This window comes from Chiloscyllium punctatum, chromosome 1, assembly GCF_047496795.1.
Source record: "Chiloscyllium punctatum isolate Juve2018m chromosome 1, sChiPun1.3, whole genome shotgun sequence".
Classification (NCBI taxonomy): Eukaryota; Metazoa; Chordata; class Chondrichthyes; order Orectolobiformes; family Hemiscylliidae; genus Chiloscyllium; species Chiloscyllium punctatum.
In genome coordinates, this window is record NC_092739.1 from 125434017 (window position 1) to 125458280 (window position 24264).

General features: G+C 42.9%; 1 protein-coding gene across 9 annotated transcripts in view; it reads right to left on the minus strand.

Moving 5' to 3' along the window:
* The window catches only part of znf532 (zinc finger protein 532), a 226786-nt gene that overhangs the window by 62914 nt on the left and 139608 nt on the right, over positions 1 to 24264 (minus strand). For all 9 annotated transcript variants that reach the window (XM_072573555.1, XM_072573593.1, XM_072573576.1 and 6 more), the window contains 3 exons: positions 17035 to 17213; positions 15438 to 15614; positions 2774 to 2936 (listed from right to left, as the gene is read on the minus strand). In XM_072573555.1, coding sequence (XP_072429656.1) covers positions 2774 to 2936; positions 15438 to 15614; positions 17035 to 17213 — 519 coding nt within the window. The remainder of the gene's footprint in view (positions 1 to 2773; positions 2937 to 15437; positions 15615 to 17034; positions 17214 to 24264) is intronic.

The window sequence follows — 24264 nt, forward strand, 5'->3', positions numbered from 1 at the left end:
AGGATGTTTACTTGCGAAACACTTCAGAAAACATCTCCGGGACACATGTACGAAGCAAACTCACCATCCCAGTGGTCGAACAGTTCAACTCCCCCAAGGACAAGCAGGTCCTGGGCCTCCTCCATCGCCTTACCACCCTCCTCCAAACCCTTACCACCTGCTACCTGGAGGAAAAATGCCTCATCTTCCACCTTGGGTCTTTCCAACCACATGGGATCAATGTGGATTTCACCAGTTTCCTCATTTCCCATCCCCCCACCTTACCCTAGATCCAAGCTTCCAACTGGGCACAGCCCTCATGACCTGTCCTACCTGTCTATCTTCCTTCCCACTGATTCGCTCCACTCTCCTCTCTGACCTATCACCTTCACCTCCACCGTCATCTACCTCTTGCGCTCTCAGTTACCTATCCCCCAGCCCCACCTCCTCTCATTTATCTCTCAGCCCCCTTGGCCGATGAGTCGCATTCCTGATGAAGGGCTTATGCCCTTCACAGTGGAAGACATGAGTAATATCCCAAAAATTAAAGGGTGTCACGGGGCTGAGTTGAGTATGGTTGCCATTACGAAAGAGATAGTGCTAGAAAAGTTAAAAAGTCTTAAAATTGATAAATCTCCTGGCCCCGATGGGATACACCCTAGAGTTCTGAGAGAGGTTGCTGAGGAAATAGCAGAGGCATTGGTTGAGATCTTTCAAGAGTCACTGGAGTCAGGAAAGGTCCCGGATGATTGGAAGATGGCTGTAGTAACCCCCTTGTTCAAGAAAGGATCAAGGCAAAAGATGGAAAATTATAGGCCAATCAGCTTAACCTCGGTTGTTGGTAAAATTCTAGAATCCATCATTAAGGATGAGGTTTCTAAATTCTTGGAAGAGCAGAGTCTGATTAGAACAAGTCAACATGGATTTAGTAAAGGGAGGTCATGCCTGACAAACCTGTTGGAATTTTTTGAAGAGGTAACAAGTAGGTTAGACCAGGGGAACCCAGTGGATGTGGTCTATCTGGACTTTCAAAAGGCCTTTGATAAGGTGCCACACGGGAGACTGCTGAGCAAGGTGAGGGCCCATGGTGTTCGAGGTGAGCTGCTGGGTTGGATTGAGGATTGGCTATCTAACAGAAGGCAGAGAGTTGGGATAAAAGGTTCTTTTTCAGAATGGCAGCCGGTGACGAGCGGTGTCCCGCAGGGTTCGGTGCTGGGGCCACAGCTGTTCGCATTATATATTAATGATTTGGATGAGGGAACCGGGGGCATTCTAGCGAAGTTTGCCGATGATACAAAGTTAGGTAGACAGGCAGGTAGTACTGAGGAAGTGGGGAGGCTACAGAAGGATCTAGACAGGTTGGGAGAGTGGTCCAGGAAATGGCTGATGGAATTTAACGTGAGCAAGTGCGAGGTCTTGCACTTTGGCAAAAAGAATATAGGAATGGACTACTTTCTAAATGGTGAGAAACTTAATAAAGCCAAAGCACAAAGGGATCTGGGAGTGCTAGTCGAGGATTCTCTAAAGGTAAACATGCAGGTTGAGTCTGTGATTAAGAAAGCGAATGCAATGTTGTCTCTTATCTCAAGAGGGTTGGAATATAAAAGCAGAGATGTACTACTAAGACTTTATAAAGCTCTGGTTAGGCCCCATTTGGAGTACTGTGTCCAGTTTTGGTCCCCACACCTCAGGAAGGACATACTGGCACTGGAACGTGTCCAGCGGAGATTCACACGGATGATCCCTGGAATGACAGGTCTAGCATATGAGGAACGGCTGAGGATACTGGGATTGTATTCGTTGGAGTTTAGAAGATTAAGGGGAGATCTAATAGAGACGTACAAAATAATACATGGCTTTGAAAAGGTGGATGCTAGAAAATTGTTTCTGTTAGGCGAGGAGACTAGGACCCGTGGACACAGCCTTAGAATTAGAGGGGGTCATTTCAGAACGGAAATGCGGAGACATTTCTTCAGCCAGAGAGTGGTGGGCCTGTGGAATTCATTGCCACGGAGTGCAGTGGAAGCCGGGACGCTAAATGTCTTCAAGGCCGAGATTGATAGGTTCTTGTTGTCTAGAGGAATTAAGGGCTACGGGGAGAACGCTGGCAAGTGGAGCTGAAATGCGCATCAGCCATGATTGAATGGCGGAGTGGACTCGATGGGCCGAATGGCCTTACTTCCACTCCTATGTCTTATGGTCTTATGGTCTTATGGAAACGTCACATCTCCTGCTCCTTGGATGCTACCTGACCTGCTGTGCTTTTCCAGCATGACACACTCAGCTCTGATCTCCAACATCTGCAGTCCTTACTTTCTCCTACATTTGCCGATTGCAAGTGACACCAACACATGATTACTGAAGAATAAGGGGGTTCTGCTTGTGTCCTGGCAAATATTTATCCTTCAGCCAACGCCACTAAAGCAGATTACTTGGTTAGTGTCACATTTCTGTCAGATCACGCTGTGCAAAAATTGACTGTCATGTTTCTTTGCATCATCACCGTGACTACACTTGGTAAGTAATCTCTGCTGTAAAGCTTGTTGGGACATCCTGCAGTAGTGAAATTTATAAATGCACTCCTTTTGCCTTTCTTCAACACTTGAAAATGAGCTGCTGAAGCATCTGGACTAAGAGTAGCAATCCAAAAGGAACATTCAAGTCTTCATTAATCACCATAATTCAATATATCAGAGCAAATAGGCAGGAGTCTTAGCAACATTCTGAGAATGAATCTAACAAAATAATTTACCTATTTTCATTAGTAAATATATCATCAATGGGAGGAATATACCTTAATGTGTTCCACCATCAGCTGCTTCTGTGCATATAGCAATGCACAATCTGGGCACTTGAAGACTGCAACTTTCTGCTTCGCAACATGTTGATCAAAATGGCTGCATAGCAAGGTTTGCTGAGTAAACACTGTGTCACACATGGAGCATTTGTAGATTATTCTAAAAACAAGAGACGAAATTAGCATGCATTTTCCAGTACTTCAAGACTAGCAACTATTTTGCATCCATTTCTGTGAAAGAATGATTAGATATTTGAATTAATTACAGGCTGGGAACAATACTTTACAGCCTCATCTGTTCATCACATTATTAAATTTAATTATGGCATTATTCTGGCTGCAATATGTCCAAAAGTGATTATGATATGAGAGTGCACACCAGGAAGAAAATGGTTTAAATTCTTCTGAGTTCAAAGCACACAGAAACACTTCAATGAACTGCACTGTTAATTAATCATGCTTTATCTTTCCCATCTATAAAGTTTACATCTAAGTTTGGTCTTTTCTTGGAAAAATACAGATATAATTCGTTCCAACTGTTTCATGGGTTACTTAATTTAACTAATGCCAGTCTGAGACAATTGGATTTCTCACAGGGGTTAAGTGTGGATTTTTGTCTCAATGTTATGCTCCAGCTCAGTTACATGTATTTGGTTTTCAATTTCAACTCCTATGTTACCAACATACAAAAGGAGCAATGGGTGCCATTGACTGAACGTCTAGTGAACTTTTGTCAGTTTATACAGTGGATTACATAAACAAAGTTAGTTAAGCAAGATAAATAGGGCCAAAAGCTTACCTTACCTACCAATCAGCAAATACAGTAAATCTGCCCATCATTGATAAATTGATAAACCACACTAAGATTTCCTATTTTGGAATTAAAGATGAGGTTTTCAGATGGTGTCATATCTACCAATGTCAGAAAAAGCTTTACCATGTAATTGTGTGCTTTTTACCTCATGATGTAATTGGCTGCATAAATTACATGCGACTACACTTCACAAATATTGTATTGGCTGTGAAACACTTTAAATATTCTGAGATCGTGAGCAACTATACAAATGAAGGTTCTTCCTTTCCCAATGGAATTCAAGGAAAGCTGTCCATTTAAAATTGATTTGAACAGCTCTCAATAATCTTAACGTAATTGTTTGACTAAAAGATGAAATTATGTTGTGAGGAAAACAGTCTGGATACCACGGGTCTTAATTGCTAAACCATAAAATCAGTCTTGGCTCTAAAGCTTTGATCCTTCTGGTGAGACACTATTTTCAATATTATGCACCACTGATCACAAACAAAACGAAGGGGAAAAATTTACATCAACACTTTTCCAAAGCTCTTCATTCATAAATATCCACATCAAACAAAATCATGAGCTGGCAATATTCTAAAATGTCAAGAATACAAATGGTTTTAATGGTTTTATTCTGGAGATGTCTTTATTTCACATTTTGATGATTCATTTGCTAAGTGTCTCCAGCAACCTTCTACCAAACAGGTACTTATTTTGTCATGCTGGCTTTACATCTTTGAATAGAACACATTTACTGAAAGTTAGAGGAGAGCAAAAATGATCACTGCCATTTTAACCACACTAAGGTACACTAATATTTCCTATTTTGGAATTAAAGATGAGATTTTCAGATGATGTCATATCTACCAATGTCAGAAAAAGCTTTACCATATAATTGTGTGCTTTTTACCTCATTATCCACGCAAGAGAGATTTCGTGCAGATAACTCGCAAATGCAAATGTTAAGCGAGGTGACAATTCTTCACTCTAATGGAGTTTTATAGGGCCCAAGGTTCTGGCACCATAATTAACAGTATCTGGACACAACATCAGACACTGCAAGCTGGGAACTGCCCAGAAGCATGTGGTGATCATCCCCGATAGCTACGAGATGCCTGTGAAGAAGCGAAAGCTGGCATCCGGGTTTAGTGACACTGACTGCCAACTACTGCTGGAAGGATTCATTGATAGGAGGGACATCCTCTGCCCATGAGATTGCCCAGGAGGCCATCTCATCAAACCCAGTTGCCCTGGGTCCAGATAACAACCCAGATCCGTGCTAGTGGTTCTCACACTGAAATGGCAAGCAGTGCTGGAGGAAAATGTCTGATCAGCAGTAAGGGGCAACTGGCACCATCATCTCTCTACCAGCTCACACTGGCAGGGCCTTAACTCTGCCACTGTACAGAAAGGCACCCAGCCTGTCAGCCTCACATGGAGAAAGTGAGGACTGCAGATGCTGCAGATCAGAGTTGAGAGTGTGGTGCTGGAAAAGCACAGCAGGTCAGGCAGCATCCAAGGAGAAGGAGAGTCCGTATTTCGGGCATAAGTCCTTCACCAGAAATATGCCAGCCTCACAGGCATGATAGGACACACAATGACTCTCTGCCAATTCATGCCCTCAAAGTATATAAACACTTTATGCCCAGTGTGCTTCCCAATCAACGCTCATCCACTTGCAAGGTTATGCACCCATTCAATCATACTCAATCCTTCTCTTTATTTCATTGTAGGTAAACAGCAATGAAATCATAATTTTCAATCCTTTTGAAGAAGGAGCATTATAGATGGTTAATGAAGACCACGGCCTTTATTGTGGCACCAGAGTGACAGGAATAGACCTACAACCCATTAAGCAACATGAATATGTACAGAGGGCAAACACATTGATCCGCTTAAGCTATTCTGCAACTTCCATACCTAACTTTTTTTCTCTTCACTTCTGCAGTAAATGCAGCATCCAGCGCTAGGCCCAGTGTAAGAAGTCACAGTCTGAGCCATTCTAAACCAGCAATACCTCTAAACAGGAAGCTTCTAAATGCTCAGGGGCCCACAGAAAAGACATTTACCTGACCCTCCGCCAACATAGAGATTGTCACCTCAGTAGTTACATTGGCTACAGCTGTCCCAGGGACACAATCTGGGAGCACATCACTGAAACCTATCCAGAGCCAGTGGAGACAGAAACATCCAAAGTCTGTCAAATCAAAGGAATGCTGAAGAGCAGACACCTGCTCAGACTCCTGAAGATCATCTTCCTCAGAATTTTCCTGTCATTCCTGCATATCCTCCTCAGCCAACACCTCCAAACATTTGCAACTGAGTTTGTAGGGAGTGCAACATCACTATGATGCAGGAGATCTGGTCTGAGGTATAACACACCTCATTTTCATAAAGTCTATGATCTGTTCCACAATGGATCAGGTTGAAGCACGGACAGCGTTGTTTGTATCTCTCCTCGATAGTAGGCAGAGCACTTCCAAGACGTGTCATCAACTGAACATGGAGGGGAGTATCCCTTGTCACCTAGCAACCATCCTTGAATGAGCCAAAAGCCTTCAAAAGTACCTGGTACCTGTGAGTGGCCCAGGGTGTGATAGTTATGGCAGCTCTCTGGATATCTTGTGCAAACTACATTGACAAGCTGTTCTGGTCACAAATGATTTGAACATTAAGAAAATGGAGTCCTGTTCAGTTGACACTGACTGCTGGTTGATAATTGGGCACTCCGACTGCTATCTGGTTGCAATCAGTTGTATCCCGAACCTGTGGGAAAGCAGTAACTGTTGAGAATCCTTATGATACTGCTGCCTATATCCTGTGCCAAAGGAGGGCTCACGCAAAGAAAGCATCAGTGCTGTGCCAATGCACTTCTGAGGTGAAGACCAGAAATACCTCAGGGGGTTCTAGAACAATCCACAGAAAAAGAAAATAAGGGCAGCTGTTACCTTTATGTTTTTCGAAATGGGATTGCCACCCAGTCTTTTTGACCAGAAGATCTATGGCTAGCAGCTGGCATACAGCTGTGACATGGTGACTTGGAACATTCTGAGTCATCTGCAATACTGCCTCTCACTCATCACCAGGTAGCTGCACCTAAATGCGCTTGGAGCAAGAGCTCGCCTTTGACTCTTTATCTTGTTCCTTCTCAGTCGGCACACTGTTCAGCAACTGCTGCTGTTGTTTTCTGTGATGGTTCCTTTAGGACTGCAAGATCTAATAATAGAGTCAATCTGTGCATGGTCCTTTCACTTTCAGGTGATCTGTGAGAACATTAAGTGAAAAGCACAATCTTTGTAAAGGGTTACTTTCCCCTAACATCGTTCCACATGAAACTTCAGTTATTCCCTGACCCTGTGTTAGTCTCAAACCTGTCTAACTGACATGCGCTCCATGTGATTCTGCAATGCTCTGATTCCTGACAGTTCATTGCCACCAACCGCACCAGAGCTTGGAGGCATCTATTCCAGCAGGATTACATTCTAACTGTACAACACTCTCTATCTTTGCCACGCACATTAGTAATCCTGAGCTAAAAAAAGTGGTCCAAGAAAATGGCAATGTGGCCAAGACATGATGCTGCTTCCATGAGCCAGCTCCCCCTCCGCCACCTCAACTCAAAAGGTACCATAGGAGTCCTCTCCAAGCAGCCTCCATTTTATATGTGAAATAGAGCAGCTGCTATGTGATATTTTGCAGTCGTTATGACATTGTGACATCGCCAAAGGGAACCATTAGATTTTATGTGACTGAACATTACTCCGTTGACTCTGACTGACCTGTGTGCACAAGATGCCAATCAGGCCATTCTCACTCAGTACTTTGGGACAACAGGTCAGAATTCTAAGGAGGTAGAGGAAAAAAGAAAGTCCAGTCATATTCTGAGATGGGACTTGAACCTGGACTTTCGGGCCCAGAGAAGGAGCACTACCATTGTGCTACAATACCCTTAAAATGAAAAGAGGTAGGTTTGTATTTAATCAACCTATTGGGAATGCAATGACACACTTCCATGACAGCTGGGATTTGACCCTGGACTTTCCAGCCCAGAGGGAGGGAGACTACCATCATGACATATGTTGACATGCTGGCTAAGGGGGAATTGAAGGCAGTTGTTTCACATTTATTAATCATTGAACTCCTAATTACTGGAGTAGCTTTTTAAATAACTTCACATTTCAACCATTTCACCTTTCTAGGGAAAAAGGAAGGGTTCTCTTACAGTGCAGTGGTAGCGCCCCTACCCCTGGACCAAGAAACCCAGGGTCAAGTCCCACCTGCTCCAGATTAGATTAGATTAGATTCCCTACAGTATGGAAACGGCCCTTCGGCCTAACAAGTCCACGCCGACCCACCGAAGAGCAACCCATCTAGACCCACTCCCCCACCCTACATTTACTAGCACACCTAACACTATGGGCAATTTAACATGGCCAATTCATCTGACCTGCGCATCTTTGGACTGTGGGAGGAAACCAGAGCACCCGGAGGAAACCCATTCAGACACGGGGAGAATGTGCAAACTCCCAAGGTGGGAATCGAACCCGGGTCCCTGGCGCTGTGAGGCTGCAGTGCTAACCACTGAGCCACTGTGCTCCAGTATTGTGTCATAATGTTCCTGAACAGGTTGTTTAAGAAAATATCCAAGGAGAACAGTTATTTACACTTTTCACTGTGGGTGTTGCTTTGTCAATATTGAAAGCTTATTATGCAGTTTTTTTTTAATCAACATGGTGAGCTTTAGAACTTTCGTTACCATAGTGACTTGCAGGCTCCCTCCTTACCCGCAATTTCACCCTCCCCTGCCCACCCCTCCATGGCTCTTACTGTATCACAATCCCTGTTTCTCCAGTGACCCTGTGTCCCCCTCTCCTGCCCATTTCACTTCTGCTCTTTTTCTTTTAAACAATATTCTCCTTTTACTCCCTTTGCACGCCTGCAATCTCCCACTCAGAATGACCAGAAGTGACTTTAGCACAGGCCAGTCTCCCCACATCATCCCCACACCCCATAGTGCTAGATTCCACTCTACTATCTTCGTTTACACTATGACTGTAAACATTCTCTCCATTAGCAAAGGCATCCAGGCCAGTCCCCAGAATCGACCTGCATACAGCATCAACAATGCTCAAAAACCTCTGGTTTGTGTCTGATCTGGCCTCCTGGCTGACTGCAGCCCATTCCCAAAAACACTTTGCAGGACATCCCGACTGACAGCAACTCACCTCACCTGGACTGTATTTGAAGGATGGTCCTGACTGACCGAGCAGCAAGGCCTGGACTGATTTAGCTTGTCTTTCATGACTGATTGTGGCTCAATCCTTGGACCTAGTTTGGGTCAACTGCTTGACTAAGAACAAGGAAATGGCTGAGGAACTGAATAATTACTTCACGCCAGACTATAAATGATCCAATCTCTGAACAGACTGTGATGGTATTCCCTGATAAACTGAGCATCCACTTATTCCATTAATCAGTAAACACACCTCCCCTTTGTCTTTCCCACATCCTCATGTGCTGGTTTGCTGTGTATGCAGCTGATACCTATGATGCCTGTGCCCTTCAGCAACACGCGCCCTGCTTTCAAATTGACACTTTGCCGTTTCCGACAATCACGTGCTCCTGCCTTGACTTCCCCGCTGAAGTGTTCCTCTGCCACAAGCTGCTGCTTGCCTTCAGTGACCTGTGCCAGCTGTGAGACAAAAGCTGCTGCTATACCCTGACCATGAGTGTGTCAACTGTGAAGATGAAGCTGATACATTCCCACTCTCCAGACTAATAATGGCCCAGAACATATTCTGCCTTGCCCCAATGGCAATACCTACTTGTATTGTAAAGCTTACAACAAAAATAAGAGACAAGGGATATGAGGAAGGTTTTTTATGGACACAGCTAAAGCTATGTATTTACCTGAACTGGAAGCAGAAACGCAATAGGTACTCACTAGGTTTGTGCGGTCGAGTATCTTGATTGTGAAGGAGAAGTTAATTTTGCAATCTGTGCAATTATTGAGATAAATGCATGCAGATAGATCTTTTGCCATCTAATAGCTAGAACATCATTTCATCGTCTGAGGAGGAGGATTTAACTGCAAATGTTTGTCTCGCTGGTGAGAATCTGACGTTTGGACCCTCGTACATTATTCTCACCAGCTTAGGGGTAGGAAAGACACACATAGACCACCTGGATGAAAAATGCACCATCGATTCAGTTTAGAAGTAAATTTTTGGTTTTCAGTGCTCAAAAACACAAGTATTGCTTTATTCCTTCAAATCAAATCACTGGTGTAGATAGTGATAGGAGCTTGGCAAACTATTTTACACCTCTCCCAATTTTTACTCGCATTTGAATTTGCTCACACATTTCACTTTAGCACAAAAAATCAATATATACCCGAATCAATCTCTTTTCAGGAGCACTAGCAAGTATCATTTTTATTTTGGCTTCTAGCTGTAAAAATTCCTGGAAGAATAATATTATTGATTAAAAGACAGCAGATTGTTATTCATGATATTCAGGTAAAATATTTATTTTAAATTAGCAAATATTGCACAAGTCAGAATATCAACTCAAGTCTTAAATCAGAGACTGAGAAGAGATGCTTCACTCAAGGGTGACAGGGAGGGGACAATACAATCCCACTATTTTGGACACTTATGTATGACTGGTTTACTGACAGCAGAAGCTTGGCAGTGGGCTGTCTGTCTCATTTGTCACTTAGAGAATGTGGCATTGGAGGAGAGAGAAACAAATCATACTGGAGTTCACCAAGAATCTGACATGCATACTGAGATTAAGGAAACACTTTCCTCATCATTTTAATTTTCTGAATTTCATGAATGTTCCCAGGTGTGGGGAAATTGTTAAAGTCTACAATCAATGATAGGGTAATCGAATACTGCAAAGTTTCAGTTAATCAGGGAGAGCATGGATTTATGACACATCGGTCATGCCTGACAAACCTCAATGAATTCTTTGAGGAAGTGACGAAAGTAGTAGACAGGGGAATGTCTATGGATACTGTTTATATGGACTTTCAGAAGGTATTTGATGAAGTCCCACATATGAGACTGTTAACTAAAGTAGAAGACCACTGAGTCGAGAGCAACTTACTGACATGGCTGTGAAATTGGTTGAGTAGCAAGTGACAGAAAGTAGGGATAATGAGTAGGCAATCAAATTGGGAACTGTGACCAGTTATGTCCCACAAGGGCTGTGTTAAGGTCTCAATTATTCACTTGTTTAATTATTTTAACACTTGTTATTTATCAATGATTTGGATAATGGCATGGAAAGTCATCTATCCAAATTTACTGAGGACACAAGTTAGGTGACCTTGTCGACAATGGAGATGGTAGCATAAAATTACAAAGTGACACTGACAGACTAAATGAATGGGCAAAGCTGTGGCAGGTGGAGTTCAATGTAAGCAAGTGTGAGGTTATCTATTTTAGAACAAATAAGGATTGGTCAAGATGCTTTCTAGGTGGTATGAAATTAAATACAGTGGCTGTCCAAAGAGACTCATTTTGCTTGTATTTATTCATGGGAGGATGACATTGCTGGCCAGCCCAGCATTTATTGCCCATACAAAAGGATAGTAAGAGTCAACCATTTTACTATGGTTTTAGAGTTGTATGTGGTCCAGAGCAGGTAAGGATGGCAGTTTCCTTCACTAAAGGACACCAATGAACCTGACGGGTTTTTCCTGACAATTGATGATGGTTTCATGGACATTATTAGACCCTTAATTCCATTTTATTATTGAATTTAACTTCCACCATTTGCCATGGCAGGATTCGAATCTAGGTGCCAGAATATTACCTGGGTCTCTGGATTAACAGCTCAGCGATAATACCAGTGGGCCATCACCTTCCCAAATAGATGCAGAAAATAACCAAGAAGACGAATATAATGTTGACCTTGACATCTAGAGGACTGGAGTACAAGGATGCAGACATTATGCTTCAGTTGCACAAAACCATAGTTAGACCCCAGTTGGAGTGGTTTGAACTAATCTGGGCACCATACCTTAGGAAGGATATATTGGCCTTGGAGGGTGTACAAAGCAGCTTTACAAGTGTGATACCTGGACTTCACGGGTTAAGTTATGAGAAGAGATTACACAAATCAGGCCTGTTTTCTCTAATATTTCAAATGTTAAGGAGTGATCTGATTGAAGTCTTCCAGACATTAACAGGAAAAGACGGTAGATAATGATAAAATATTTCCAGTTGGAGACTCTACAACCAGCAGGGGATATCGTTTAAGAATTAGGGCCAGACCATTCAGGAGAAAATGAGGAAGCACTTCTATGTGCAAAGGGTGGTAGGTGTATCAAACTCTCTTCCACAAACAACAATGGAAGCCAGGATTTATTGTAAATTTTAAATTTGGATAGAATAAAGTTGTGTTAAGCAAAGGTATTAAGAGATGTGGGCCAGAGGCAGTTATCCAGAGTTGGGCCAAAGAGTAACCATGATCTTATTGAATGCTGAAACAGGCTCGAGGAGCTAAATGGACTTCTCCTGTTTATATATTTCTATCTCAGCTTCAACTCCAATTTTCTGCCCACTCCCCATCTCACTTCAACTCATTACCAATTTAAAATCTGTCTCGTCATTTCTGGGAAGTTTATTCGGTGTCCTGATATCCAACAAGTTCCGGGATAATGAATTCCGCTGATTCATGACCCTTTGAGTGAAGTCCTGATTTTGAACACAGAAACCATCTTTTTTTAAGTTTGGTGGGGACAAGGTTTGGTCACATTTTGAGGAAGTGTGGTTCATGTGAGCATATATAAAATTTCAGCTTACTTCAGTCAGATCTGACTTTTGAAAGGATGAAGTGAGAATTTACAACTTGTGTATTTTAGACATACTAGAATATCTTAGGCTGCTAACTTTAACTGTAACTTTTTAAGAGTTACAGTTACGAGTGTGGATAGACCTAAGGACATATTTGGAGAAGGAATGTGCCCTTAGGAAGGTGAAAAGTGCCCTTAGAGATTGTTAAAAGTAGACATAAATAAATCTGAACTATCAAAGATTTTTAATTTCCTGGTTTTTAAAGTTTTGAAAAAAAACATGTCTGTAGTATTAAAAACAGTAGTGCTTGGTATTTCACTCTGTCAGTTGGCAAAGCCTGAGGACTTACATTATGGGATTTGTGCTGCATACCTGATTTCATAACCTGTAATTGTCACAGTGAGGTGCCTGTTGGTTCTGTTTGGTTGACAGCATTAATTCCTTATGATGTCTTGATGTATGGTTATGAATACCAATAGTCGCTTTCATAAGAAATTAAGTCTTGAAGGAAGTGAAATATAGAAAAAGAGTTTTTATTAATAGAATGACTTTTTGAATTCATCAAAACTTACTCAGCATGGTGGATACTTATGTTGTCATGAAGAGTATAGGGCAAATGGTGATGGGCAGAGGGCTTGTGATGACATGACTTGGCACTAAGTTGGCTCAGGGGCAGTAATGGTGGGTATGAAAGGAGGGGCATATGTTGGCATTGGGGTTATGAGGTGGTATTGAAGCTGGATAGTGGATCATGGCTTGAAATGGGGATATGAGGGACCAAATCGCAGCATAGGTTGGTACGGATGGGACATGAGGAGTGTGTGTAGGGTGATGGCTAGAATTTCTTTTGTTTCTTTTCAGCAGCTTTGACAAAGTCCCAGATCACAGTCCACCTACAGCCCCAACAGCTTCCTCCAAACTCTTTGTGGGGCAATGGGTCCAGCTCCAGTTTTATTATATTTATTTGTGGGATGTTAGTGTCACTAGCTGGGCCTACATTTCTTGCCCAACCCTAATTACCCAGAGAGCAGACAAGAGTAAACAATGTTGCTGTGGGTCTGGAGTCACCTGTAGGCAGATTTGGTAAAAATGGTAGATTTCCTTCCCAAGAGGACATTGCTCAGCCAGATTAACTTTATGAAAAGCAACAGCAACTGCATGGTCAATATTGGGCTTTCTTTTCAATCCTAGATTTTTGCTGAATTCACATTTTATGATCTTCCATGGTGAAAATTGACTCGTGTCTTCAGAATGCTTAACTGGACCTCTGGATTACTTGCCCAGTGACATTGCCACCGCCTCCCCTGTTAACACCAATGGGCTGAGAAGTGGCAGATGGAGTTTAATTCAGATAAATGTGAGGTGCTGCATTTCGGGAAAGCAAATCTTAGCAGGACTTATACACTTAATGGTAAGGTCTGAGGGAGTGTTGCTGAACAAAGAGACCTTGGAGTGCAGGTTCATAGCTCCTTGAAAGTGGAGTCGCAGATAGATAGGATAGAGGAGAAGGCGTTTGGTATGCTTTCCTTTATCGATCAGAGTACTGAGTACAGGAGTTGGGAAGTCATGTTGCAACTGTACAGGACATTGGTTAGGCCACTGTTAGAATATTGGTCTCCTTCCTATCGGAAAGATGTTATGAAACTTGAAAGGGTTCAGAAAAGATTTAGAAGGATTTGAGCTATAGGGAGAGGCTGAACAGGCTGGGGCTGTTTTCCCTGGAATGTCGGAGGCTGAGGGGTTACCTTACAGAGGTTTACAAAATTATAAGGGGCATGGATAGGATAAATAAACAAAGTCTTTTCCCTGGGGTTGGGGAGTCCAGAACTAGGGGGCATAGATTTAGGGTCAGAGGGGAAAGAAATAAAAGAGACCTAAGGGGAAACTTTTTCACGCAGCGGGTGGTACGTGTATGGAATGAGCTGCCAGACGAAGTGGTGGAGGCTGGCACAATTGCAACATTTAAGAGGCATTTGGATGGGTATATGAATAGGAAGAATTTGGAGGAATATGGGCCAGGTGTTGGCAGGTGGGACTAGATTGGGTTGGGATATCTGGTTTCTATGACCTATCTGCTCAGACTGAAATCTAACTGTACACAATCCCTTTCCCAAGTTCAGGTGGTAGAGCTGGCAACTTTGCCAACTCTGTGTTCCTGTTTCAGGACTGAAAATAGCTGGAATCTTCGATTTGTGGCATGGCTCTTGCCTGCCAGCTGGAAAGTGGGTGAGAGCCTTAGGGCTGCTCTCTCCAAAGGGAGGTCCAGTCAACTAATTCCAAGGACATTGGTGGGCCCTCCTTTGGATTTGACTTCCCTGGAACAGAAGTCCCACGTGCCAGAACCACTGGAAGTAGTGATTGTATGGGTAGCAGTGGAGGGGTCAGGAAGCTAAGGCAGGCATGACCCTCAACTGGCAAATCCCTGCTCAATGTCCATGCCCTAATTGAGATCTCCGACCCCCAGTTCCCGAGTACTCCATCTGACAAGCAGCCTGCACAGGTTTGCCTCTGCGAGCTGGATAATCCTAGAAGTGGTGGGCTAAGGCCCTTGAGCGATTCTTTATTGGCCCTAAGCACAACAATCAGTAGCATGGAAAGGTCAACTAGAAGCCTGCCCAACCAGAACTTAATATTGGCAGGAGTGGGAAAGCAGCAGGGATTGAGTACATTACCATTTGCCCTGACGAAGCATCCTACTCACCTCTACCACTATCACATCCGGCAGCATAACATTCCACCCAATGTGTTAGCTTCTCCCTGTGTGCTAAGGAAACTAATCTTAGTCTGCTCCAGTGCCACATTCCCTAAATGAGGCAAGCGCCAAGCAGCCTATAGCCAAGCTCTTGCTGCGCAGAGGAAAACTGCTGATTTAGTTCATCTGGAATTGACCTAAGGCACAGCCCCACTGGAATCTGAATTGAGTTTGTTTCAACTCTGTTCACAAAGGACAGAGTTATAACAGCAATAAGATTTTACATTACAGAAGTGCTGTGTCACAGCAAAAAAGTATATTTTTTAAAAATAATTTCATAGCAAGCATGCTTACAGAACTTACTTAGCTTCTCCTATTTTGATGCCTGGGTGCTGTGTGTAGGCGTGTGAATGAGTACTTGGTGCCGACTTGAAAGCCATGGGGCAGATAGGACATTTGTAGAAGATCTCGCAATGAGCACCTTGGATATGAGATTTCAGGGCAGCTAGGTCAGCATAGACAACACCACAATGTATACAACTGCAAGAAGAAAACAATCACAAATGAAATACGCAGAATAGCTGAACAGTAATATTTCGTACATAAAGAGATAAGCGTTTAATTTTCCCAAGCACTTACTTTTGTTGCTAGAGGTATGAGTCTAAGCTATTTCTCTTATGGATTGGGATCACTACCTGTGCTGACCACCCCCTATCCTGTTTTCTCCTATGTACAAACAAACAAATTAGGAACAAAAGTTAGGCCTTTCATCCCTAAAGCCTGCTCTGTAATTAGATAAGATCATAGCTAAAGTGATTGTAACTTCAACCCACTTTCCTAGCTTTCCCTGATAACTTATGAAGCCCTTACAAATCCAAAATCTATTTTCCGCTGCCTTGAAATTATTCAATAACGCTGTCCCTTCTGATCTCCAGGCAAGGGAATTCTACTGACTCATGACCCTTTAAGAGAATGAAATTCTCCTCATTTAATTCTTAAATAGGAAAACTCTTTTGTTTAAACTATACCCTCCAATTCTAGTGTCTCCTGTGGTAAAAATATCATTTTGGCATCCATCCTGTCAAGCCCACTCGAGATCCCATACAAGAAGATCACCTCTCATTCTTCTAAATGACAATGAACGCAGGCCCAAATTGTGCAATTTTTCCTCAGAAGATAACCTCACCCACATGCGAGGTATCAGTCAAATGAACCTTCTCTGATCTGCTTCAGATGCAATTTTGTCCTTTCTTAAATAATGAGACTAAAGCCATATACAGTACACGAGTTGTGGGCTTACCAATGCCTCAAACAACTCATCCCCACTTTTATATTCCATTCCCCCTGCAGCAAAGATCAACATTCCATTTGCCTTCTAATCACTTACTGTATCCACATGGCAATCATTTGCAAATCATGTGACAGGACACCTATGTTCCCCTGTACCTCAGGGCTCTGCAACCTCTCTTTCAATTTAAACAAAACTCTGCTTTTCCATCCATTCTTCAAAATAGACAGGTTCAGATTTTTCCACATTATGTTCTAGCACATTTTTTCCCCAATCACTTAACCAATCTATATTTATTTGCAGCATACCTGTAAACTCTTCAGAACTTTTAATCCTACCTATCTTTGTGCCCTCAGAACATTTAGGAAGTATTTTGATTCATCTTCCCAGCCATAATCAAAAATGAAAGAACATTCAAAACCAATTGTTATCCTATCTGTTTCAAATACAAATTCAAAGTCACAGTGCATTTTGTGCAAGTTAGATGTTTTAGTTGGCTTTCTAATATTTTGGAGTGTACAACCAAACAGGAGTGATAGGTTGGTGGACTGGATCCCAGTAGGATGGGCAAGTTTGAAAGGAAGGAAATAAAAGTGAATCTCAACCCAAGGTAGGTCAATATTTTAGAATCACAGTAATAAACTAATAGAGTAACGCAAACATACAACTAACCGGTATCCCACTTTACGGGTGTAGTGCAGGCAATTCCTGGTGACATGGGTCTGAAAGTGCGAGGACCTGCATATCGCTCCACATTCCGGACATGTATATGGAGACTTGTGTTGATGTATTCTTAAGTGCGATGAGAAACTGCACTTGTTGGGAAGTAACATCTGGCATATGTGACACGTCTATATTGTAGATAACACACAAACATTTGTAATTAATAATACAGGACGTCCACCACACGACAGATCATCTTAAACTATCTGACAACAGTTTGCGCCTACATATTATCCTTAGAGAAAAGCATCTCAGACTAATTAGATGCAAACCTAGGGGAGAGGATATTGGGATGGGCGCTCAAATGCTTGGCCAAGAAATAGGTTTTAAGGTGAGGAGGACGAGCTTAAAAGAGCAGGGGCAAATAAGTTGAGGGTGGAAATACCAGAGAATACAGCAAAGAAGCTGGATGCCACAGCCTCTAGGAATGGAACAAACGCAAGAGGAAAGTATGAGATTAGAACAAGAAGAAAGCTTTAAAGGAGAATATTGCAAAGCTTGGATAGATTATAGAAATAGAACAGGCAAGACAGTTCAGGGATTTAAATACGTAAGTAAGATGTTTAAATATGAGGTTTGAGAGTGTGTGGAGGCATAAGGATTGCAAAATGGGTCAGGAAAAGCAGTAGTTGTGCTTGAGCAGAACTTGATGTGATTTAAGAAATGAACAAGAGTTTTAGATGAGTGAAGTACAAGATGATGGGGCACTGAGTGATGGCAAAGGCATGAAAAGGGATTTTAGTAACCGGATGAGATAAAAGTGGACAATGTTAGAAGTTTAACTAGTCAGCATTTATGGTAGTAGAGGAAATGGATCTGAATCTCAACTTAGGGTGAATAAAATACTGAGGTTGCCAACAGCCTGGTTTACCCAAAGACTCTAGCTGGCAAATAGAACAGAGTCTGTATCAAGGGGCAGAACTTGCGGCAAGTGTTGAAAATGATGGATTGGTCTTTCTAATGTTTAACTCAAGGAAATGGAGACACTCTCCGACAAGAAGCAATGGAGATGTCAAGCAAAGATGGATGTCATTATCCTACATGTGGAAAGTAATTCCTTGTTAAATGAGGAGTATGAGGAGACTAAAAGTGGACCCTCGAGCATTCTACCGTGCAGGAGTGAGAAGTGAAACCACTTCAGATTGCAGGTGTGTGAATTGTGATAAGCTGCTAACTATTAGTTGTTGGTTCTGGTGCAGGTAGAGCCGACTCCATCAAATGATTGTAACAAGTAGTCTCATGCAAGTGCACTCAATCAAGGACCAAAGTGAGCACAAGGCAAATACCAATTAATGTTAGCCTGGAGTTCAGGGGAGGTGGATACTGACTTTTCAGTACTGAAAGTGGCTGAGGAAGAGTGCCTAATCTGCAAGCGTGAAAGTAATGGAGCAGAAGATGGAGTGGGCTCCAAGGTTATCTCAAAGCGGATTAGAAGCTTCGGTGCAGGAGGTAGAGAATGGGAGAGATGTTCTGTGTACACAGAGGGCCAATAAACCATGCAGATAGACCCTGCAAAGGCTTTGAATCAGCCAGCTGCTGCTCGCAGTCAAACTCCAGTGCTGCAAGATATTCAGTGATGTCATAAGTGGCAAGGTTGATGAATCCATCTTGAAATGCCATATCCTAGCAACTGAACGATTAACCTCACGTACTGCTCAGTTCACTAGACCCCCATCACCAACAATCTCAATCACAGCTTATGTCTCATATTTGTAGCCTTACTTTGCCCTGACACATTTTGCACTGCTGCAAGTTTCTCACCTATGTCTCATAGCTTGCACACACAGCCAGTTATTCAATCTCAATAGTCACATCACCCAAGCGGGTGGGACTATACTCACTGAAATACTTTCCTCTCTCTTGCATGACAAAGTATGGCAAAACTAGAGGTGGAAGGATCAAGCTAGGCCTAGCGGCATATGCCCATCACCAACTAAGAAACAGTAACTGTAGGCACTAGAACAACCATTATAGAAGCTATGGCCAGTATTGGGTCTGAAATCATTGAGGCTGGCAGTAAGTTCATTTCTTCTTACCCTACTTTCCCAACTTCCCATACTCTCCCACGACTAGGTTCAGATGAAATAAGCATGCACCTCTTTGTTCTTTTCATCCACATGCTAAATCTTACTCTTTTCAGGCAGTGGTGGAAGAGCAGAGAGACAGTGATAATAAGGAAAAATTATCACTAACTCTCAGTCTCTGAGCTCATGGCTGCGAGTGTTATGGTGCATACTTTACAGGACTGCATACAGGCTGGATCTACACATGATAACACACTGAGGACAAATGGGTGGCAGGCAGCTGCCAGTTCATTGGAGAGCAAAGTTTGCCTTGATTTCTCCTCCAGTGGACTCCGATGAGGACTTTAATGGGATGGTTACCAAAGGAAGGTGGATGGATGTAAAGATAAAAGTGCCTGGTGTGTTGGCAGGCCTTACAGAAAGCCTTCACAAATATCAAAACATGGCGCAGTTCAGAACCAAATGGCCATAGGAACTTGTAGAAGGCATGGAGTCCATCGTCTCCATTAGGAAAGTGGCAGACAGCTCCAGCTAGAAAAATGGACAGACCCATTTGTGATGAATAGCTTCCATTGTGACACAATCAGAAATTATTGAATGTCAGAGTGCTGCAATGGATGTTCAGACTGTAATCGTACAAACTGGACTTGCTGCTACACAAGTCTAAACAGCTACCATTTTGGCTGCAGATAAAGCATTTGAACAGACCCAGTAATCTGCACTCCAGCACCATGTCCTGGGAGTGGCAGTCGTACTATGGAGCATGACCTTGTAGCCTTCTATCCAGCATTGGTCCTTCCAACACAACCACTTTGCCAGTTATAGAGTCATACAGCAGGGAAACAGATGTTTCGGCCCAACTCAGTGGACTTCAATAAGGCGTTCAACAAGGTTCCCCATGGGAGACTGCTTAACAAGGTTAGATCTCATGGAATACAGGGAGAGCTAGGCATTTGGATACAGAACTGGCTTGAAGGTAGAAGGTAGAAGGTGGTGGTGGAGGGTTGTTTTTCAGACTGGAGGCCTGTGACCAGTGGAGTGCCACAAGGATCGGTGCTGGGTCCACTACTTTTCATCATTTATATAAATGATTTGGATGTGAGCATAAGAGATATAGTTAGTAAGTTTGCAGATAATACCAAAATTGGAGGTGTAGTGGACAGCGAAGAAGGTTACCTCAGATTACAACAGGATCTTGACCAGACGGGCCAATGGGCTAAGGAGTGGCAGATGGAGTTTAATTCAGATAAATGCGAGGTGTTGCATTTTGGGAAAGCAAATCTTAGCAAGACTTATACACTTAATGATAAGGTCCTAGGGAGTGTTGCTGAACAAAGAGACCTTGGAGTGCAGGTTCATAGCTCCTTGAAAGTAGAGTTGCAGGTAGATAGGATAGTGAAGGTGGCGTTTGGTATGCTTTCCTTTATTGGTCAGAATACTGAGTATAGGAGTTGGGAGATCATGTTGCGGCTGTACAGGATGTTGGTTAGGTAAAAACAATGACTGCAGATGTTGGTTAGGCCACTTTTGGAATATTGCGTGCAATAATGGTCTCCTTCCTGTTGGAAGGATGTTGTGAAACTTGAAAGGGTTCAGAAAAGATTTACAAGGATGTTGCCAGGGTTGGAGGATTTGAGCTATAGGGTGAGGTTGAATAGGCTAGGACTGTTTTCCCTGGAGTGTCAGAGGCTAAAGGGTGACTTTATCGAGGTTTATAAACTCATGAGGGGCATGGATAAGATTAACAGGCAAAGTCTTTTCCCTGGGGTCAGGAAGTCCAGAACTACAGGGCATATAGGTTTAGGGTGAGGGGGAAAGATATAAAACAGACCTAAGGGGCAACATTTTCACGCAAAGGGTAGTGCGTGTATGGAATGAACTGCCAGAGGAAGTGGTGGAGGCTGGTACAGTTACAGCATTTAAAAGGTGTCTGAATAGGAAGGGTTTAGAGGGATATGGGCCAAGTGCTAGCAGGTGGGACTAGATTGGATGGGGATATCTGGTTGACATGGACAAGTTCGACAGAAGGGTCTGTTTCCGAGCTGTACATCTCTAGGACTCTATAACTCAACTACACTGACCAGACATTCCCGTCTGAACTAGTCCCATTTGCCAGCATTTGGCCATATCCCCTTAAACCATTCCTATTTACATAACCATCCAGATGCCTTTTAAATGTAATTGTACCAGCCACCACCAGTGCCTCTGGCAGCTCATTCCATACACAAACCACCCTCTGCATGAAAAGGTTTTCTTCAGGTCCTTTTTAAATCTTTCCCCTCTCACGTTAAACCTATTCCCTCTAGTTTTGGTCTCCCCCACCCTAGGAAAAAAGACATTGGCTATTCACTCTATCCATACCCCTCATAAACCTTTAAACCCCATAAACCTTTATAAGGCCAACCCTCAGTCTACAATGCCCCGGGTAAAATGTCCCAGCCTATTCAGTCTCTCCCTATAGCTCAAACCTGCCAGTCCTGACAACATCCTTGTCAATCTTTTCTGCACCCTCTCAAGTTTAACAACATCCTTCCTATAGAGGGGCAACGAGAATTGTATGCAGTGGCCTCACCAATGTAGAGCCATAACATGATGTCCCAACTCTAATACTCAAAGTTCTGACCAATGAAAGCAAGCATGCCAAAATCCTTCTTCACCACCTTGTCTAACTACAACTCCTCTTTCAAGGAAGTGTGCACATTCACCCCTAGGTCTCCTTGTTCAGCAACACTCCCCAGGGCACCGTCTTTAATTGTGTAGGTCCTGCCCTGATTTGCCTTACCAAAAAGCAATAAATGATATTGTATCCGTCGCTCCCAATGCGGTCTCCTCTACATTGGGGAGACTGGATGCCTCCCAGCAGAGCGCTTTAGGGAACATCTCTGGGACACTCGCACCAATCAACCACATCGCCCTGTGGCCCAACATTTCAACTCCCCCTCCCACTCTGCCGAGTACATGGAGGTCCTGGGCCTCCTTCACCGCCGCTCCCTCACCACCCGACGCCTGGAGGAAGAACGCCTCATCTTCCGCCTCGGAACACTTCAACCCCAGGGCATCAATGTGGACTTCAACAGTTTCCTCATTTCCCCTTCCCCCACCTCACCCTAGTTCCAAACTTCCAGCTCAGCACTGTCCCCATGACTTGTCCTACCTGCCTATCTTCTTTTCCACCTATCCACTCCACCCTCCTTCCTGACCTATCACCTTCATCCCTCCCCCACTCACCTATTGTACTCTATGCTACTTTCTCCCCACCCCCACCCTCCTCTAGCTTATCTCTCCACCCTTCAGGCTCTCTGCCTTTATTCCTGATGAAGGGCTTTTGCCCAAAACGTCGATTTTACTGCTTCTCGGATGCTGCCTGAACTGCTGTACTCTTCCAGCACCACTAATCCAGAATCTGGTTTCCAGCATCTGCAGTCATTGTTTTTACCTAGTTGCTGTTTCTGGTCAGCTAGTCCAAACTGCTGATGCCCATATAACATAGTGTAAATTGATACCAGCCAGTCTTTCTAGTTTCAGAGCGGTTTGTAACAACATTGCAAGACCATCCATAACATGCCTCAGTGAGAGGCAGCAGCCTTACACCAAAAGCTCAGGTAGTATAGATCTGATAATGGTACACAGAAGACAGGCAATGGGAGCATGCACAAGGATGCCAACTTGACTGGATTGTAATATTGAGTGAATTCATTAATAAATTTGTTTTGGAATGTTTGATTTCTCCTCTCTTGTATTTCAACAGTAACATGATTACTCCAAAAAAAAGAAGATAGCAGTCAACAGTGCACATAGTAGTGTGATATTAAAGGGTGTGATATTAAATGCTGACCTGCAAGAAATTGAATGGCCCGGGGGTAGGGTGGGGTGTCTGTGATCCACAGTTAGGATGTAAGTGAATTTACATTCCCGTCCCTTACCATTCAGAGCCATTTATATGGCCATCTACTGCTAATCAGAGATAATTTACATTGTCATCACCTCCCATTCAGAAATCAATAAGAACATTACAGTTGGAATTCTGACCACATCCTATAGTTACAAAATAAACGATGCACAACAGATTTGACCATTAAGGGATAACTTACATTACATTGTTTCTGAAGATGATGTGGTCACTGCATTGTATCTTGAGTGACATGTGACTGTGGGGGAGTGACTGTGGGTTGTCTTGTGGGCATTACTGACTGTGATGTAGATTTTGTACAAAGGAAGAGCTTTGTTCGGGGACACCTCTCGACATGCTTCGCCAGCATGATGAAGAATGTTAAGAGTTTCTTCTAAGTTTGTACTGTACTGTGCTTAAAAAATTTGCTTGTTGTTCACAGAAGTTGTCATATTGCAATTGCATCAAGAGTGGAAAAAAGAACTTAATAGTAGAAAACTCCCAAAGTATTGGACTGGCTTTAAATTAAAAGTCTCAGGTGGAACATCATAGCAATGAATCATAGAACTTTGCTGTTGAGCAACAAGGGAACATTGACAGTAACAGAAGGAAGACAAGATATGGGCCTGTTATTGAGTGGTGAAGGACATTCACTGATGGTGAAGTCAGATGAGTCTACCAGAGATAGAGCAGACAGAAAGGATTACCTACTCCTGTACCTTTTCTCCTCCACAGTAGCTGCTCATCACATAACTGTTGGCAGGGGATGAGAGCCCATTACAATGAAGTTTTACTGCATGCAGCAGACCATCACAAACCTTGGCATGCATTTTGTCGAATATTTGCCAATACGTAAGGTTACTCCAGAGCAGTCCAGGCAGAAGGAGTTAGTAGAAATCAAATCAGCAGCTACTCTGCAAATAGCTGCTAATCATTTTACATAGTGCCGGTACGATGATAATTCCTTCTGCTAAATGAATGTTCTATTGCCTGGGGTTAAGAAAGGATGTTTGTTCATCAGCAAGGTTCTGTGATTCATTGCTCTGATGTTCCATTTGAGATTTTTGATCTAAACTTAGTCCACTACTTTGGGAGTTTTCCACTATGTGAACTATGGAATGCAATCTCAATTCTTTTTGGAGTAATCTTGCTCGTCAGATACACACTACAATGATTGTGAATATTTGCTCAGGCAATTTGAATGGTCAACTGCTGTATCATGTGAAGTTTCTGAATTATACTATTTATTTTTGCAATTGAGTTTTA